This window comes from Galleria mellonella, unplaced genomic scaffold (assembly GCF_026898425.1).
Source record: "Galleria mellonella isolate WM207_F2 unplaced genomic scaffold, CSIRO_AGI_GalMel_v1 utg121, whole genome shotgun sequence".
Classification (NCBI taxonomy): Eukaryota; Metazoa; Arthropoda; class Insecta; order Lepidoptera; family Pyralidae; genus Galleria; species Galleria mellonella.
In genome coordinates, this window is record NW_026441983.1 from 3,008,446 (window position 1) to 3,028,258 (window position 19,813).

The 19,813-nt window shown below is 35.2% G+C and overlaps 2 protein-coding genes across 2 annotated transcripts; one reads left to right on the plus strand and one right to left on the minus strand.

Moving 5' to 3' along the window:
• Positions 1-5,476, minus strand: LOC113515303 (serine hydrolase-like protein 2). The gene is made up of 6 exons (XM_052898059.1): positions 5,347-5,476; positions 4,273-4,425; positions 3,564-3,754; positions 1,990-2,087; positions 529-805; positions 1-273 (listed from the first exon to the last, which is right to left on the minus strand). Exons 1-6 carry the CDS (start codon positions 5,474-5,476, stop codon positions 1-3), a joined length of 1,122 nt encoding a protein of 373 aa, XP_052754019.1.
• Positions 5,477-5,824: 348 nt separating this feature from the next.
• LOC113522340 (uncharacterized protein K02A2.6-like) lies at positions 5,825-10,985 on the plus strand. Its single transcript, XM_052898936.1, has 2 exons — positions 5,825-5,919; positions 6,931-10,985. Exon 2 carries the CDS (start codon positions 6,938-6,940, stop codon positions 10,796-10,798), a length of 3,861 nt encoding a protein of 1,286 aa, XP_052754896.1. The 5' UTR covers positions 5,825-5,919; positions 6,931-6,937; the 3' UTR covers positions 10,799-10,985.
• Positions 10,986-19,813: the final 8,828 nt, after the last annotated feature.

A 19,813-nucleotide genomic window follows, 5' to 3' on the forward strand; every position in this document is an offset into this window, starting at 1 on the left:
TCAACTCCAAATGCTGCAAAGTTTTCCATTTCCAAGGGATGAATATTTACGGTGCTTAATAGTCTTATGGTGTGTTGCGGCGACACCAGCCCTCTTCCTACATCCAGTACTTGCAAGATGAGACGGCGCCACCGTGTCTACGTAGCTGAAGTCCCATACAAGCGGACGCCCCATCCTCCAAGGTACCAAGGACATCCCGTCAGGTCTCTTGTCGACGAACCACGACGTTATACAATGGCAGGCATGCCCGCAGTGACAAGAGCCCGACGTAGACTGTCATTAATAGGTGAGTGGCGTAGCAAGTGCCCAGCTTTCTTAAGTCAAGAGAGGACATGGTGTCCCAAGGCACTAATGTTGCCCCACACCTGTAGCGGTAGAAGCATTCGTTTTGGCTCCCAATCTGAGAGAAATTGAGAGTCTAAACGTTGCGTTATCCAATAAATTTAATTTAATTTTTTAGTTAAATTAATTATTTGCTTAGTTTAATTAATTACTTATATAATTTAATTCTTTTTTTAAACTACAAACATTTTCACTATTTAATAGGAAATGTATTATGTGTGGGGCGATTCTCTCTGGGTAGTTCACGTGGACGTCGTGGTTTCCTAACACCCTCTTAACGTAATACTGTCTCTCACAGTCGTCTACAAACACGAAGTCAGCCATTTTGTAAGCGCCATTTTGTACAGAATCCTCAGCCAGTATGGACAGGGTGGGAGTGGCTATGGATGTGTACAATGCTTTGAGATATGCTGGGGGGAGTGGTGGTAGGGTGATCAGCTTCGCCCTTTGATCAAATGTGAATCTGAAATAAAAAGAAAAACAAAACAAACTTTTTTTTCTTCTTTACTAATATTTTAATATATAGGAATTTTTAGTGCTATGTTGTTTTTCCGCGACGAACTGTTAAAATACTGAACCGATTTTAATGTAATTTTGCACGCTGTGTGCAGTCTAGTTCAACTTGAGAGCGGAAATAAAAAAAATAATTATAATCAAGTAACCAGTAATATGGATTACCACAAAATAACATCCAGTACAATAAAGAGATAAATATATAGTTTACTTAGATTATATAAAAGATGGGTCTATCTTCGGACACACTGTGCAGACTGTGCGGGGAGAAATCGGAATCCATGGAACACTTGATGTGCAACTGCGATTCGTTGGCAAGTATGCGTATGAGTGTACTGGGAACGGCTTATCCGGAGCCAGGGGACTACAGATATCTTAAACCGCGGGATATCGTCAAGGTAACATAAAGGATCTATGAAATGATGGTATAAGGCAGGGGGAAGCACAAAAGATCCGTATGGGTCGACGTGCATTAGCTGACCCCATATGCGAAAAAAAAAAGATAAGATAGATTATATATAGAGCATCGAGCTTGAAAAACAGTTCAACTTTTTGTCAGCTAATTGTCAAATGAGCTGACTCGGTTTATTATCAGTATTCTATGTACTTACTTACGCATACAATATATCTTTAATATTTAATAAATAAAATGAGTGTTTGCGTATTAAAAAGACGCGGAAATTATAAGACAAAATAAATTTAGAAGTTATAAAGGAATCACTCATAACTATTTACCAGAGGGAGACTTTGTCCAAAAGTCGTTTTGCTTTTGCACCTCTGTCCCATTCGTGTTTCAACCGTGAAGCAGTTGTGTTTGCATGGCTGTGTTTCGGTTTGAAGGGTGGGATATGGCGTGAATTTACAGGGTACAGAGAAATAACACCTAAGTCCTCAGGAATGGCAACGCGTGGGGGGTATCATGTGCGAAACAGTATACTCTGTTATGTGCATGGTACTGTTTATGTCTATAGGCAACGGTTACCACTTTCCATCAGGTGGGCCGTCAGCTTGTTTGCCATTCTAAATTGTATAAAAAAATATTATCACGCAAAATTGTATGAAAAAATTGACCCGTTTTTCTAGAAGCATTTGTATGTAGACACTCTATGTATATAATTTAAGATAGTTTAATACCTCACTAGTCCCTTCCCAGCGGGCTCCAATATTCTCTCGAGAGCTGTTCTGGTTGCGTCGTCAGTTAGACCTCGGTTCTTCTTCATCATTTCAAACGCCTGTTGGATCAAACCAAGTCAAATATTTTTTTTATTTTTGTTCCATAGAATGATAAACAAGCTGATCGATTGATGGGTTAACTGACCTGCCTTTTTTATTCTCACCTATCATTCTTAACTGGTGCTCCGCCAACGTAAACAGTTAGTACAGGCGGGGTTACCATTATCATCATCAAAAACTGTGGTTGCCAACCCGCCTGCCAAGCGTGGCAATTTTTTTTTATAACACAGGGGGCAAACGAACATGCGGCTCACCTGATGGTAAGTGACTACCGCCACCCATGATCACCTACAACACCTACGGCATTGCAGGTGTGCTGCCGGCCTTTTAAAAAGGAATATACTCTTTTCTTGAAGGTTATGTTGTCGTATCGGTTCGGAAATACTGCTGCTGGAAGTTGATTCTAAAGAATGGTTGTGCGTGGAAGAAAGTGCCTTGAAAAACGCACGGTGGAGGACCGCCACTCGTCCAGATGGTTGGGATGAAATTTTAGTTTATGGTGGGTTGTACGGTGGTGAAAATCAGCAGCAGGTATCCGAACAATTCCTCAGAACACTCCCCATGGTAAATTCGATAGAAGATGCACAGAGATGCAACATCTCTGCGCAGTTTAATTGCTGGCAAACCCCCATTTATGGGGGAGTCCTGTATTCAGCAGTGGACAGTTGACAGCCGATATGGTGATAAGGAATAAAAAATATAATAATAATAATAACTTTCCAGCAGGTCGATCATCAGTTAGTTTGTCGTTTCATTTAAAATTTAAGCGATTTTTAAAAGAGAAAGAGATTTTGATCTTTTTAACACACAAAATAATCCAATAAAAGACCCAAATTTCTCCACCGTTCTTTCACTTTCCTCCAAAAGCGTCATCCTCCAAAATTTTATGAAATCTAAAATGGTGTTTTGAGTTGCAGGCGTCTATAGATTAAGTTTTTTTTTTTTTAAATCAGTGAAAATAGAATGGTAATCCCGCCTGCGCTATCGGTATACGCTGATGGGGCACCAGCGAGAGATGACAGACCTTTGTAAATTACATTTTTTATCTTTTTCATCCTCCTCTTATCCCAATTATTACTGGGGGTCGGCGTAATATGCTTTTTGTCCATATTACAAAAAGATTTGGCTTATAATTAGAATTCCGTAAGAGATTTATCGAGCAAGAATGAATGGAGATGTCGGTAGGGGCCGCCCTAGACGGACGTATGTCGACCAAATAGGCGACGTGCTGAAGAACGGGCCAAATTAAAAGTACCCGTAACCGGCGAGCGTGTATGAAAAGATTGATGAATGTGGAGAAAGCGAAAGAGGTTTGTTTGAATCGAAGCATTTGGCGTTCCATTGTTTCTGCCTACCCTAATGGGAGACAGGCGTGACAGATATGTATGTATGTATGTATGTATTTGGCTTATAGTTTTACGACCGGCCGTCTGCCTGACGTCAACCCTTTTTGTGAATTCTTTTTAGATAAATACCTTTTCGTATGTGTATTTAGGTGCATTCTCCTTCGGCGAGACGAATTTCTTGTATTTCTCGAAGTAGGAGACGAAGAACTGTCTGTACCAGGCGGGCAGCTGTTCCGGGGAGACGGTGTGGTAGGCGGCCGTCGGGTCCAAGTCGATGATGTGCGAGATACGACCGGGGAACGAGAGGCTGTACAGCTTACCTGTGAATTGACGGACATATGTTTTACTAGCGACCGACCCCGGATTTGCACATTCTTTTTTTATAAAATAAAGTTCTAACTGTCCACTGCTGAATATAAGCCTCCTCCTTGGGAGGTTTTGCCAGTAGTTGCCACGCTTGGCAAGCGAATTAGCAACCGCAGTTAAGCTTTGGCGATGTTATAAGAGGGACGCTGTTGTCTATCCCTTGCCTTCCCATATATATATATATATATATATATATATATATATATATATGTAATTGTTTATATTTATAATAAGTTTACTATTGTAATGTTTTGAAGGAAACAATAAAGTAGAAAAGAGTATCTATCCATCTATCTATATATAATATACACCTGTATCCTCAGGAATGGCTACGCATGGGGGTATCATGGGCGAAACAGTACACTTTATGTCCATAGTACTGCTCATGTCTATAGGCGACGGTTACCACTCTCCATCAGGTGAGCCGTCAGCTTGTTTACCATTCTAAGTAGCATGAAATATCAAAGTTTACCTAGTAAGGTTCCTAGGGAGTGCGCGATATAAATGAACGAGTCCCATCTGAAGTGGTCGACGACGGTCTTTATAGCGTACAGGATTTCATAGGCGGACATCATGAGCCCGGGCGGCACTGGGTCAGACTTGCCGTTCCCTGGTAGCTCCATTGCTGTAACAATTATATTTAATTAATTGTTGTTCGCGATATTCTAGTTTTATGTTATTAATATTTTATTATTTATTGTGTTTGTTAATTAAATTTTATAGTTGTTTGTACATTGTATGTTTTACCTATAGTTTATAAGTGAAATAAAACATTTGCTATGTGCGAGACTTTAGTTCCCATAATAGAAATAAGGAAAATTGTAAAGTAATAGTTATATTATAAGAAATTATGTTTATATCGAGAATAAATAGATGCCGAAAAGTACTGCTCACTATAGTCGCGCATCTCTCTCACACTCGCCCCGTCCCTCTCGCACCAACTCATCAACGTGAGTTAGTAATAGGTAGTTAACGTGCGACCGGGCGGGGTATACAGGCCGCCTACCGGAGTGCGGCATTTGAACCTCAATCCGATCAGAGGAACTCTCAGAACTAGGAGAAACTCTTCTGAGCAGGTACTAGGAGCTTCAAAAGAGAATATTGGTTGTTTAAATCTCTCCAGCCAGAAACACACACAATCAAGAACCCACGGCCTGCAAGCGGGTCAGTCGAAGGCGGCTCGCACAATTGTCTTTGCATATAAAAAAAAATTAATGCTAATTAAAGCCATAGTATTCACCATCACCGTCACCACCACCGCCATCATCATCATCGTATCAGTATAACGTAGTCCCCCCTGGAAACATCATGCTGAATTCCAGGTGTATTTATCACGATGGGCTAACTGCCCTATTTTTTTATTTTCACTTATCATCTCTCACTGGTGTTCCGCTGCGTATACCGACAGCGCAGGTGGGCTTATCATTCAATATCATCAATTAAAAAAAAAGTACCTCGTTTACCATCAGACCGGCCGTAAGCTCGTTTGCAACTATAGTTGTATAAAAAAAGTCTATGTAATCTAGTTCTGAATAAAGACACATACCGATATAATAGTAGTTTCGCGGCAACAACTTGACCAGCGGTCGGAAGCACGCCGCGGAGTCCACCTGGCCGTGGCACATCAGCACCGGTGGGTCGAAGCAGTCGCCCCACGCTATCACTGTACAATACATTCATTGGGGGGGGGGGGGGGGGGGGGGGGGGGGTAAGGGATTGTTAGTAATGGAGACTGAAAATCCTATTGCTAGCAATATACCCAACCAGGTCGACCTCCTCGCGGTACCCCTGGAAACTATCATAATTAATTCCTGATGAATTCATCGTGATGGGCTAACTGGCCTGTTTTCATTCTCATCTATCGCCCTTCATTGGTTCTCCGCCAGCGTATACCGTTAGCGCAGGCGGGGTTACCATACCATTTTCACCCATAAAAAATACATTCATTAATACTGTGACGTATTGAATAAAGCCGGTCACTGCCAACCGCCCGCACCCCCGACACTCGACTGGGTAGCGTGCGGGCGAGAGGTCGTGCAAGTTACTGTGACACTAGTGTTTTATTTACGATACTTCTCTGTCGAGGAAGACAGCACAATTTTGGCGACGAGGAGAAAACGTGAGTACAAAGATATTTCATTACCCCTTGTGACTACAAAATTCCCTGTTCTTATCAGTCAAAATGTAAATACTTAAAAAAAAAAAAAAAAAAAAAAAAATAAGTAAATAAATAAAGGAAAGATATTTCTATAATTTAAAGTAAAGAAAATAATTAAGAAATTTCATTATTTTATTATAGTTATGATAAAATGTTATATAGAAATTTCTATAGTATTATTTATTATGAGAGGAGACAAAAGCATTGCTGCGTAATATGGCGTAAAAATGTAAAATGCATACATATGTATATATAAACAGTTGTTGCGGCGCAGTGTGGATTGTGATTTTTGCCCCGTTTTGGCCGATATCAATGTGTTCGAGTCGGGCGAGCGTGGGTCTTGATTTTTGTCCCGTTTTGACTGATATTAATGGGTTCAAGTACCATAGTCGCAAAAAACAATCTTGCTAAATGTGCCTAAACAAAGTTTCAGTGTTGTAGTTGTGGTTAGAGTTTGTTGATATCCACGCATACCGTAACGCAAGCTCTTTGTTTATATTTACATTATGGTATAATAAATCAAAATAGTAGGACTATGGCGATACGAGTTGGGTATTATTAGCGGACGCTAACTATATATACAACAAAATGTACCTGCATATTTAGCCAAGTCAGAATGATTATTATGACAGATGAAGTACACCGTACGATACGAATGAGCAAGACTCATCAAACCACAATTTCACATAAACTAATATCTAGGTAGATACAAGTTTATGAAATTAATCGTTTTAATACTAGAGGTTGCTTCCATAATGAATAGAAAGTATAAATCTATGAATCTATGTCAATGTACTATAGGATAGTTAGACGTATTATTAGGATAATATTCATTAATTTTAAACTTACAATAATATTGATAGCAAAAAAAAAAAAAAAAAAAAAAAAAAAAAAAAAAAAAAAAAAAAAAAAAAAAAAAAAAAAAAAAAAAAAAAAAAAAAAAAAACTGTAAGTTTTTGTCCTTTCTTGCAGATCAAACATGACGTCTCAATTGTCATCTATAGAAAATTTTGATTGCGAAGGCGATCCTAGTTCACTAGGCCTTAGATGGGAACGGTGGAAACGGGCTCTAGATATTTATTTGTTAGCTACGGGAACTGAAGACTCGTTGAAAAAGAGGGCAATACTTCTACATACGGGTGGATTTGCTTTACAAGATGTATATTATAACTTACCGGGAGCACACGTAGATATTACCGATTCAAGTGATGTTTTTAAAATAGCTATAGAAAAATTAGATGAGTATTTCTCACCTAAACAGAGTTATGTTTATGAAAGGCATCTATTCAGACTAATGAAACAAGAATCTGAAGAAAAATTCGATAAATTCCTGATTAGGCTACGGAATCAAAGCTCGAAATGCAATTTTGCTCGTAAGGAAGATGATCTCATCGATCAAATTGTAGAAAAATGTAGTTCGTCAGAGCTCAGGAAAAAGATTCTGCTGCAAGGCGATTCGACTACAATAGAAAAAATCATTGTGGAAGCAAACTCGATAGAGACTGTCGAAAGGCAGTTAAAAGAATACCAAGGAAAACCCAACCTTGTAAACAAAATTAGAACAAAACCAACTGATAAAAGTATACGGTGTACTAGATGCGGGAGTACATATCATGATAGTGACGATATACAATGTGTTGCTAGAAATAGCTCCTGCCAAAAATGTGGATTTATAGGCCATTTTAAGAACCAATGTCGCACTAGGCGAAATAAGCGCTTAGGTGTGCAAATGCCAGTTAAACGGCAAAACATAAAAAAATATAAATCGATTAATCTATCAAATAAACAAATATTAAATGGAGAATCTAAGCAATCATCCAAATCTCCTGAAACTACAGTATCACCAAATATAAACTATATATTCCATATAGATGATGATGCAGAAATAACTTGTCAAATCGGTGGTGTTAGTGTAAACATGCTTATTGATTCAGGTAGCAAAAGTAACATAATAGACGACAAAACCTGGGCATACTTGAAATTAAATGCAGTTGAAATATTCAATCAAGAAAAAGGTTCAGACCAAACTTTTATGGCGTACGGCTCTAAAGATCCACTTGATGTATTAGGATCATTTGAAGCGTCAGTTACAGTTGGACCTGAGAAGGGAACAGCAAAATTTTATGTTATAAATAATGGTACTCGTAACTTGTTAGGCAAAGAGACGGCTATGAGTCTTAATATATTAAAATTAGGGATAAGTATTAATTTATTAAATTCAGATACTTTTCCAAAATTTAAAGACGTTCAATTAGATATCGCTATAGATAAATCAATAACCCCTATTTGTCAACCTTATAGAAGGGTACCTATTCCACTGGAAAATAAAATTAATAAGAAAATTGACGAATTGGTAAAAAAAGATATAATTGAACCTGTATACAAAGCCGCAAATTGGGTCTCTCCTCTCGTACCTATTCTGAAGAGCGATGGAGACGTACGGCTTTGTATTGACATGAGATGTGCAAATAAAGCCATCATGAGAGAGAACCATCCTTTACCTACTATGACACAGCTTTTGCCTAAATTAGGAAAAGCTCGCATCTTCTCTAAACTTGATATCAAGGACGCTTTTCATCAAGTTGAGATCAGTGGAAAATGTCGGGACATAACTACATTTATAACGAGTAAGGGGTTATTTCGTTATAAACGTTTAATGTTTGGGATTTCGTGCGCACCTGAACATTTTCAGAAAATCATGGAAAGAATGCTTCTTTCTTGTGCAGGCGTTATAAATTTTATTGACGATATCATCGTGTTTGGAAGCAACGAAAAAGAACACAATGCCAGACTAAAACATGTCTTACACATTTTGGAACACAATAATGTGTTACTCAATAAAGAGAAATGTATTTTTAAACAATCAAAGATAGAATTTCTAGGGCATGAGCTAACCCCAGGGGGTATTAAGCCTCTAGATAAATACGTTAAAACTATAGAATCATTTAGAGAGCCAAAATCTGTTGAAGAAGTTCAAAGTTTTTTAGGACTTGTAAACTATATCGGAAAATGGATTCCAAATTTAGCCACAATCACTGAACCAATACGCGAGATTTTAAGGTATAAGCTTTCTAAACATGCTGATATTACTGAGTTCTGGAAAGAAAAGCAAATTTATGCATTTGCAACTTTAAAACAAATATTAACTAATTTACACACATTAGGTTTTTATGATCCCCATGATAAAACACAAGTAATTGCAGATGCTAGTCCAGTAGGATTGGGAGCAGTTTTGATTCAGTATGATATACGTGGGCCACGCATAATCGCTTACGGCCATAAAAGTTTAACTAGTGTCGAGAAGCGATATTGCCAAACCGAAAAGGAGGCTTTAGCTTTGGTCTGGGCTATTGAGCATTTTTGCATGTACCTATATGGATTAAAAGAATTCGAATTAGTTACAGACCATAAGCCTCTTGAAATCATATTTGGACCACGATCTAAACCCTGCGCACGAATTGAGCGTTGGGTATTACGATTACAAGCGTACAATTTCAAAGTGGTCTATCGTTCTGGTAAGAATAATATCGCAGATTCCCTTTCTAGACTTTGTCGCACCCAGAATTTAAATCCTTTTGATGACGAATATCATGTCAACCAAATCGTACATCTAGCAAGACCACTAGCTATATCTATGGAAGACATAATAAAGGCATCGCAAAAAGACAATGATATACAATTAGTAAAGATGGGTCTCGCTGGGAAAAACTGGGACCCGGAAGTTAATCATTATAAACTGTTTGAGCATGAACTTTGGGTACATGACGACATTCTACTGCGAGGCAACAAAATTGTAATTCCATTTGAGTTACGTAAACCAGTGCTCGCATCAGCTCATGAGGGTCATCCTGGTATAGTCGCTATGAAAAATAGATTACGTACTAAGGTATGGTGGCCAAAGATTGACAAAGATGCTGAAAATACGGTTAAAAGTTGCAAGAGCTGCATCTTAGTCTCAGGACCTAGTTTTCCTGTGCCAATGAAAAGACGAGAATTACCATCACATCCTTGGACAGATATAGCTGTCGACTTTCTGGGTCCGCTACCAAGTGGGCATTACTTGTTCGTAGTGGTAGATTATTACAGCCGTTATAAGGAAATCAAAATCATGAAATCTGTGACGTCCCTAGAAACAATCGGCATCTTAAAAGAAATATTTTCAAGGCTTGGTATTCCAGTTAGTATAACATCAGACAATGGAAGACAGTTTACCAGCGAGGAGTTCAAGTCCTTTTGCTTAGAATTTGGTATTACTCTACATAATTCGATACCATATTGGCCGCAGCAGAATGGAGAAGTAGAAAGACAAAACCGTGACATCCTAAAACGGTTAAAGATAAGTCAGTCGCAGAAGTCTGATTGGAGAGACGAACTCCTACGCTACCTCATGATGTACAATAGTACACCACATAGCACAACTGGTAAAACGCCGTCAGAATTATTTCTTTGCAGATCGTTTAGAGACAAAATTCCTTCAGTTATAGATGTGGAAAATAGACATATCAATCTAGACGTATACGATAAAGACAAATCTATGAAAGAAATGGGGAAGATTATAGAAGATAGGAAAAGGAAAGCGAAACATAATGATATTACTGTAGGTGAAAAGGTGTACATGAAAAATATGATTAAAGAAAATAAATTAACACCAAATTTTAATCCCACTCCACACACTGTCATTGGCGTTAAAGCAGGAGATATCAGTATAAAAAATGATGAGACTGGTCAAGAATTAAGGCGTAATATAGTACATTTAAAAAAGGTGGAAGGACAGTGGGAAATTTACAATGAGAATGAAAAGGGAGGAAAAGAGGATAACCAAATAGAAATAGCCAAATAGTTATTTTTATTTTAAACTATTAATTGCAGTAGCAAGTCTCCTTTTAAGGTTATATATTCTTAAGGACTATAATTAAGTTTATTTTAAGGCTATACCTATATTTTTATATCGACATTTTGTAAGGCCATACCTAATAGTGAAACTTTACTTGCACTAATTAAGATTGTTGTGTTAATTTTAAAACTTGTATTGGAAAATGTTGAAATTTTACTTGCACTAACTATGATTGTTGTGTTAATTTTAAAAAACTTGTATTGGAAAATGTTGAAATTTTACTTGCACTAACTATGATTGTTGTGTTAATTTTAAAACTTGTATTGGAAAATGTTAAATTTTTTACTTGCACTAACTATGATTGTTGTGTTAATTTTAAAAACTTGTATTGGAAAATGTTGAAATTTTACTTGCACTAATTATGATTGTTGTGTTAATTTTAAAAAAACTTGTATTGGAAAATGTTGAAATTTTACTTGCACTAATTATGATTGTTGTGTTAATTTTAAAACTTGTATTGGAAAATGTTGAAATTTTACTTGCACTAATTATGATTGTTGTGTTAATTTTAAAAAAAACTTGTATTGAAAAAAAGGTTGAAATTTTACTTGCACTAATTATGATTGTTGTGTTAATAAAAAAAAAAAAAAAAAAAAAAAAAAAAAAAAAAAAAAAAACTTGTATTGGAAAAAGGTTGAAATTTTACTTGCACTAATTATGATTATTGTGTTAATTTTAAAACTTGTATTGGAAAATGTTGAAATTTTACTTGCACTAATTATGATTGTTGTGTTAATTTTAAAACTTGTATTGGAAAATGTTGAAATTTTATTTGCACTAATTATGATTGTTGTGTTAATTTTAAAACTTGTATTGGAAAATGTTGAAATTTTACTTGCACTAATTATGATTGTTGTGTTAATTTTAAAACTTGTATTGAAAAAAGGTTGAAATTTTACTTGCACTAATTATGACTGTTAAGTGTTAAATTAAAAAAAAAAATTGTTTTGGAAAAGGAGAGATGTGACGTATTGAATAAAGCCGGTCACTGCCAACCGCCCGCACCCCCGACACTCGACTGGGTAGCGTGCGGGCGAGAGGTCGTGCAAGTTACTGTGACACTAGTGTTTTATTTACGATACTTCTCTGTCGAGGAAGACAGCACAAATACTATCAAATTAAATCATTTATTTCACTACTCATTGACAAGACATCATCATCATCATCATCATCATACCAGATTTTAAATATTCACTGCTGAACATAAACCTCCCCCCCCCCTAGAGGGACGTTGCAGTCCATCTATAGATCATTAAGTTCCCTTAGTCACCTCTAGGTTATACGTTTGGCTGAATCAATTCAAAGTGAATGAATTAAAAATTGTTGCAGGTACTTTGAATTTAGAACGCGGGATCGTGTATTTTTTTACTTTTTACTGCCAGTAGGTATATAATATTTTTAATTCAAAATATAAAAAAAAGAATGTCGATTTCTTTTTTTTTTCTTTTTCAATCGCGTAGAAATATAAAGCCAGGATACTTAATCTATGTTCAGTTCTCCCTAAATTAATATACGTGTACCCTGTAGCTTAGATTATGAATTGCGTATGTATTATACTAAGTCTGTGCCTAGAAGTAACACAAGCTATACATATCGACGTAGTACATTATACTATGTTTAAAGGTTGCACGAATCAATTGCAAAAAAAATCTAATAATATAGACGAGAAAATTCCCGTGGGTGTCGTAAGAGGCGACTAAGGGAGGGCGAGGGATGGGCTGTAGCGTCCCTCTTAAAAAGCCTACCTGCGGTTGCCAATCCACTTGTCAAGCGTGGCAATTACTGGCAAAACTCCCCTTATGGGATGGCTTATGTCCAATAGTGGCCATAGGCGAGTGGAAGTAATAATAAATAGACGGGGAAAAACAGATGAAAGGAAAAATTTAAAATAATTTCTATGAGCTAGCGATGTATCTATTTATGCAGCCCATAACAACCCACAGCTGGGCATACACATGAGCTATCACATGCAAAAATAGTCTTTCAAATCCAATTAAAAATAATAACTCTACATTGCGATTTCCATGTATTATATTATCTTTCTTGTATTCTATACTGTTTTTTTTTTTTACACGACTTAGAATGGCAAACAAGCTGACGGCCCACCTGATGGAAAGTGGTAACCGTCGCCTATAGACATGAACAGTATCGTGGACTTAACAGAGTATACTGTTTCGCCCATGATACCCCCTATGCGTTGCCATTCCTGAGGACTCAGGTGTTATTCCTCTGTACTTAATTTACTCTTAATGCTCCTTTCCACTCAGGGTCTGATAGAAGAGAACTCTTACAGAGTTAAGCTCGCCTGTTGTACATCTTTATTCAAAACTAGCGACCCGTCTCGGCGTCGCACGGGTGGACATTTTAACATTTTAAAAAGTGGCCATTAAGGCTGCACACACGACGGAGCCTTAAAAATCGAGTAACTTCTCCCGTTTTCCCAACATTTCCCTTCACTGCTCTGCTCCTATTGATCGTAGCGTGATGAAAAGTATACTATAACCTGGCTAGGAGTATGAAGAATAATTGTACCAAGTTTGGTTAAAATCCGTCGAGTAGTTTTTGTTTCTATAACGAACACACAGACAGACAGATAAAAATTTTACTGATTGCATTTTTGGCATCAGTATCGATCACTAATCACCCGCTGATAGTGATTTTGGAAATATATTTCATGTACAGAATTGACCTCTCTACAGATTTATTATAAGTATAGATAAATTATAACAACGTAATTTTTGTGTACAATAAAGCATAAATAAATAAATAAATTCTCGAGACTTTAGGAAGTCGTGCAATAAAAATTGCTTATCGCACGGCCTTTGACCCCGCGTGATATTTTAGCGATCAGATGTTTTAGCGTCACGTGTACTGACCGATGGAGGACTTTGAGATTTTGAGAGAGAGAGAGAAAAGAAGGTTCATACTAAATTCTTAGGTCATAACACGTCTAGACAGAGTGTCATACTTTATAGTTTTTCCAGAAACAGTAATTTTTATATGTCGACTGACAATTCTTTTTGCAATCGGCATCACTCATATTAAAATCCTTACCGTTTCTCTAATATCTTGTCTAGATTCCTGGTTGTTAGTGACATAACGGGCAACACTAGTCCTTTGCCAAGATTTTTAAATAAAAAAAAAGATAAGAGGGTTTAGACCATATATTAATGATAAGTTTTCTTTTTATATATATTTTGACAAGGGGCTAGTACACCTTTTTTTTTTCTAGATTGAATTTCGAAGGAAGGCGTTTTTCTTTGTACGGCAATTTTTTTTTACTTTTTTTCCTCAAGTGCAATCGGGTTGTTGCTTGACACTTAATTCCGCGTTCTAAATTCAATTGTTTTCAACGTTGTGTGTTCCCTATTGAAATTGCTGTTTTTTTGCGAAGAAAAATGTAACTATTTGTTGATTTCGAATAAACAAATAAAAAATATTTTATATCTACTTTATTTACTTTATAATTGTAATATAATGTAGAGACTAAATACAGATTGACATTTGCATGCCTCTGCGGGATGCTGCATGTTATGTACCTACTTGTATATGTAACATCTTATTGTACCATGTAGCAAGCGAATAAATATGATTTGATCTACTATCTGTTGTCAATAGAGAAAAAAATAATATTTTTAACGAATTGTCATTTTCAGCTGTTTATTTTATTATTTACTTTAGACGTAACAAATAATATTTTGGGTGTCACAGTATATTCTGTGACTTGGCCGAAAGTTTGTCTGCCACGTTATGTTGTACAAAAACATATTAATTTTAACTACTTATTCAATTTATCAACATTTTTAAACATATATATATAATTAAAAGTTTGCAATAGTATTTTATTTGTTCTGTTTATTTATCCCCTTGTGAAAGAAAAGAGACGAAGTCCATAAAGTCGTTGTCTTGCTTTGTTATAGATTATGGATTTAACTTCTGAATAAACAAATATATTTTTTTTTTATTTTATCAGCCGTTAATTGTCCATTGCTGAACATAGGTTTCCCCATAAGGGGGATATTGCCAGTAGTTGCTATGCTTAGCGGACAGGTTGGCAACAGCAATTAGGCTTTGGTAATGTTTAAAAAAAGACGCTGCTGCCCATCCCTCGCCCATTAAATTCCTTTAGTCGTCTCTTATGACATCGACAGAAAAGAAAGGAGTGGCCTATTCTATGCCGGGACAACACGGAAAGAAAATGTTATATATTTATTATTCTACAAAAAAAAAAGTAACTACTTCTCGTCTATTGTTGTTGAAAAAAAAATAGTATCCCAGGTACTGTCCTTAATCTATGGTCAACATAATAAAAGAATATATATAAATAAATATGTACTTACATGCAATTCTGCCCCACGGTGATTCTATGTACCATTCCTTCTCCAATAAATCCGTTTGTTTCACATTAGTACTAGTTGCAACCGGCATTTTAAATTATTTTAGATTCTAGGCAATTAGTTTGTATTTTTATTTAAATAGCAAAATTTAGGAGTATTATATAATTCGATGCAATAAACACTGTTTAATAACACTACTTAAATAATAGTAATACTTTTTTTTTATTAGATATGTTTTATATTTTTTTTTAATAATTATTTTATAACGGACTAAGGTGTTATTTCGCTCGTATCAAATAGTACACTGGACTAACACTTCAGTCGCGGTCTGCACAATCTATCTAGATATTGGATAACTATGTTGACACAACCAAACGCTTATGCATAATGCTAATAATACATTATTTAATGATAATTTACACAAGATTATCCATAAGTCTAAAACGATAGGTAATTTAATTCTTGATAAACATTTGGATTTTAGATAATTTATCATACAATATTGTATATAAATAAATTGACAGAGTACACAACGATATAGATACATTTTTATAGATCACAGCTGTTTCCCGCTCTTTTCCTTCATTTGAAATTAAAAAATGAAAGCGTTGGGCATCTTGCTCTGTGCCCTAATAGTATTTTGGATATTAAGCAGTTTGGGTTGCAGGGCTTTGTTTTCATTCTGAAGAGTAACATGCTAATGAAGTTGCAGGGTATGAAGTCATAACATCTTATTCCTCAGGAATGGCTATGAAGTGTACGACGGTGGTTACCATGTAGGTACTCTGTGATGTCCGTAGTTTTACGTATGACTATAGCACAGTACTGTGGAGACTGAGAATCCCATTGCTAGCAATATACCCAACCAGGGCGACCTCCTCGCGGTTCCCCCTGGAAACTATCATGGTTAATTCCTGATGAATTCATCATGATGGGCCAACTGGCCTGTTTTCATTTTCATCTATCACCCTTCACTGGTGTTCCGCCAGCGTATCCCGTTAGCGCAGGCGGGGTTACCATTCCATTTTCACTCATAAAAAAAAAAGTACAGCACTGTAGATTACCATTGTTCCATCAGGTGGGTCATACATCTTCATGCTATATCTCATGATTCGTTAAACCGATTTGGATAAAATACGAATACACCAGTGTTTAATATGATTCTTAGTTTCGAATTTTCTTATTTTATTGGACTTTTCTCTCAAAGATAAAGAACGAAAATATTGTGCTTAGTTTTTCCCGCCAATTAGACGAGCACTATCTGAAACTCGTTTCGTCTGTAAAAAAAAATCAAACAGTTTAAAAAATGTATTTGTTAAATTATTAATCTATGCGTTATTTAATTCCGGCTCGCTTTAAGCAATAATAATTACATATCGACTGTGTTTATTTTGATAAACAATTGTTATCTATTCGAAAATTAAGCGCCTTACGTAGGTATATTGATTTATTATTCGATATTGGACACGGGTGGGCAATTTTTTTTCCTTACGAACTAGACAATGGAATGAAGTTGTACTGGGGGTCAAAGTTCTACATCTTATCATCCACTGTTGAACATAGGCCTTTTCCATAGACTTCCATAAGGAACGGTACCATTGCTTATGACGGTTTACCATTGGTGAAATTTTATCAGTAGTTACCTCACTTGGCAGGTGGATCGGCAACTTTCCCTTATGGGGAAGGCTTATGTCCAGCAGTGGAGTTAACAGTTAAAATAATATAACATAACAGATATCTTAAACCGCGGGATATCGTTAAAGTAACACATAGTATCTATGAAATGATGGTATAAGGCAGGGGGAAGCATAAAAGATCCCGATGGGTCGACATGCAACGGCTTTCGTCCATTGCTTACTCCATATGCGAAAATATGATAATATGTATGCTATTATTTTGTTTTTTTATTTATTCTTTATTGCACAATAAAACTTTGTACAAGTGGCGAGCTTAATGCCATATGGCATTCTCTACCAGCTGACACCATTAGGTAAAAACAGAAAGCGTATGAAGGGCAGATGTGGTGAAAAATATGTATTTCTACCGTGAAGCAGTTGTGTTTGTATGGCTGTGTTTCGGTTTGAAGGGTGGGATGTGGCAGTGAATTTACAGGGTACAGAGGAATAACACCTGAGTCGTCAGGAATGGCAACGCATGGGGCTATCATGGGCGAAACAGTATACTCTGTTTAGTCCATGGTACTGCTCATGTGTATAGGCGACGGTTACCACTTTCCATCAGGTGGGCCGTCAGCTTGTTTGCCATTCTAAGTTGTATAAAAAAAAAACAAAATGACTATCACATAGTCATTTTGTCCATTCATATTTTAATCTATTATAAATGTAATTTTTATTTGAAATAAAGCAACAGCTGTGTTTCTTGCCCGTTCTTCTCAGCTGAAATTGCATTCCGAACTGGGCAGTAGAGTTATAAAAAAATGGCGATACATAAATGCTTATTATTAAGTTTATTTGAATAAAAATTACAATTACTATAAAAAAAAAATTACTGACGCCAAAAAGTTTGTATGTATATCAATTTAGGTACTAATTATATTAATCAATATATACATATAATAAAATCGTAACTGGTCGCTGTCTGTACACGGAAGATATATAAGGAAAATTATTAATAGCGGGCTCTATGAACGTAGTAGAATCCAATGATTTTTAGAACTGGTCTGTTTGTCTGTACGTTTGTGCGCGGTAATCTTAGAAACGGCTTAATCGATTTGAATGCGATTTCACTGATGCCGTTTGCTCTGCTTAACATTTAGTGTTTGTTTCATTTCAATCGATTCATAAATAAAAAAGTTATATCAATCTAAAGAATCACATATAAAATGCTATAAAATAACCGATCAATTGAATTGGCAGATTTTTTTTTTGTATTATATGTATTGATTTTCGAATATTCTGTGCCAAGCCGGGTCGAATCGCTCGTATTTATTATTAGTGGAAATAAAAACAAATGTTTATTTTATAGTTTTTTATTTAAAACCAACCTTTAACAAATTAAAAATTAGACTCTGCCACCATTACAACATTGGGATATAAAATAAAAATAATAAATACAATATTTTGATAAATAAAAACATTATTAATAAATCACAATTTTCGTGTCCATTTTTATTATTATAAAATCTTAATTGAGGTAAAAATATTTATTTAAATAATAACAAATTTATTTAAGTCTCTTTACAGTACAATTACATTAGCGTTTACATCAAATAGTTTGTATTGGAAACTCAGCAACGCCTCTAGTGGACGATTTCAGAAACTCAGATTTCCATAGTAACTTATCCGTAGATATCATAAACGTAAACGCAATCGTATCGAATGCACTAGCATAATTGACATTAACATTTAGTGTTTGTTTCATTTCAATCGATTCATAAATAAAAAAGTTATATCAATCTAAAGAATCACATATAAAATGCTATAAAATAACCGATCAATTGAATTGGCAGATTTTTTTTTTGTATTATATGTATTGATTTTCGAATATTCTGTGCCAAGCCGGGTCGAATCGCTCGTATTTATTATTAGTGGAAATAAAAACAAATGTTTATTTTATAGTTTTTTATTTAAAACCAACCTTTAACAAATTAAAAATTAGACTCTGCCACCATTACAACATTGGGATATAAAATAAAAATAATAAATACAATATTTTGATAAATAAAAACATTATTAATAAATCACAATTTTCGTGTCCATTTTTATTATTATAAAATCTTAATTGAGGTAAAAATATTTATTTAAATAATAACAAATTTATTTAAGTCTCTTTACAGTACAATTACATTAGCGTTTACATCAAATAGTTTGTATTGGAAACTCAGCAACGCCTCTAGTGGACGATTTCAGAAACTCAGATTTCCATAGTAACTTATCCGTAGATATCATAAACGTAAACGCAATCGTATCGAATGCACTAGCATAATTGACATTAACATTTAGTGTTTGTTTCATTTCAATCGATTCATAAATAAAAAAGTTATATCAATCTAAAGAATCACATATAAAATGCTATAAAATAACCGATCAATTGAATTGGCAGATTTTTTTTTTTGTATTATATGTATTGATTTTCGAATATTCTGTGCCAAGCCGGGTCGAATCGCTCGTATTTATTATTAGTGGAAATAAAAACAAATGTTTATTTTATAGTTTTTTATTTAAAACCAACCTTTAACAAATTAAAAATTAGACTCTGCCACCATTACAACATTGGGATATAAAATAAAAATAATAAATACAATATTTTGATAAATAAAAACATTATTAATAAATCACAATTTTCGTGTCCATTTTTATTATTATAAAATCTTAATTGAGGTAAAAATATTTATTTAAATAATAACAAATTTATTTAAGTCTCTTTACAGTACAATTACATTAGCGTTTACATCAAATAGTTTGTATTGGAAACTCAGCAACGCCTCTAGTGGACGATTTCAGAAACTCAGATTTCCATAGTAACTTATCCGTAGATATCATAAACGTAAACGCAATCGTATCGAATGCACTAGCATAATTGACACTGGTATGTATGATACCATATATAGTTTGTCCAATAATGGACAATAGTCCAACTGGACTTACAAAATTATTACATTACA

What these genes read in the sequence shown, in the direction of transcription:
- LOC113515303 (XM_052898059.1), bottom strand. Translation starts at nt 5,476, where the DNA reads ATGTATTGTACAGTGATAGCGTGGGGCGACTGCTTCGACCCACCGGTG. An exon ending in GCTGGGAAGGGACTAGTGAG is followed by an intron (nt 806 to 1,989) that starts GTATTAAACTAT and finishes TTTTTATTTCAG; the next exon opens with ATTCACATTTGATCAAAGGG. An exon ending in TCCTATTAAATAGTGAAAAT is followed by an intron (nt 274 to 528) that starts GTTTGTAGTTTA and finishes TATTAATGACAG; the next exon opens with TCTACGTCGGGCTCTTGTCA.
- LOC113522340 (XM_052898936.1), top strand. Translation starts at nt 6,938, where the DNA reads ATGACGTCTCAATTGTCATCTATAGAAAATTTTGATTGCGAAGGCGAT.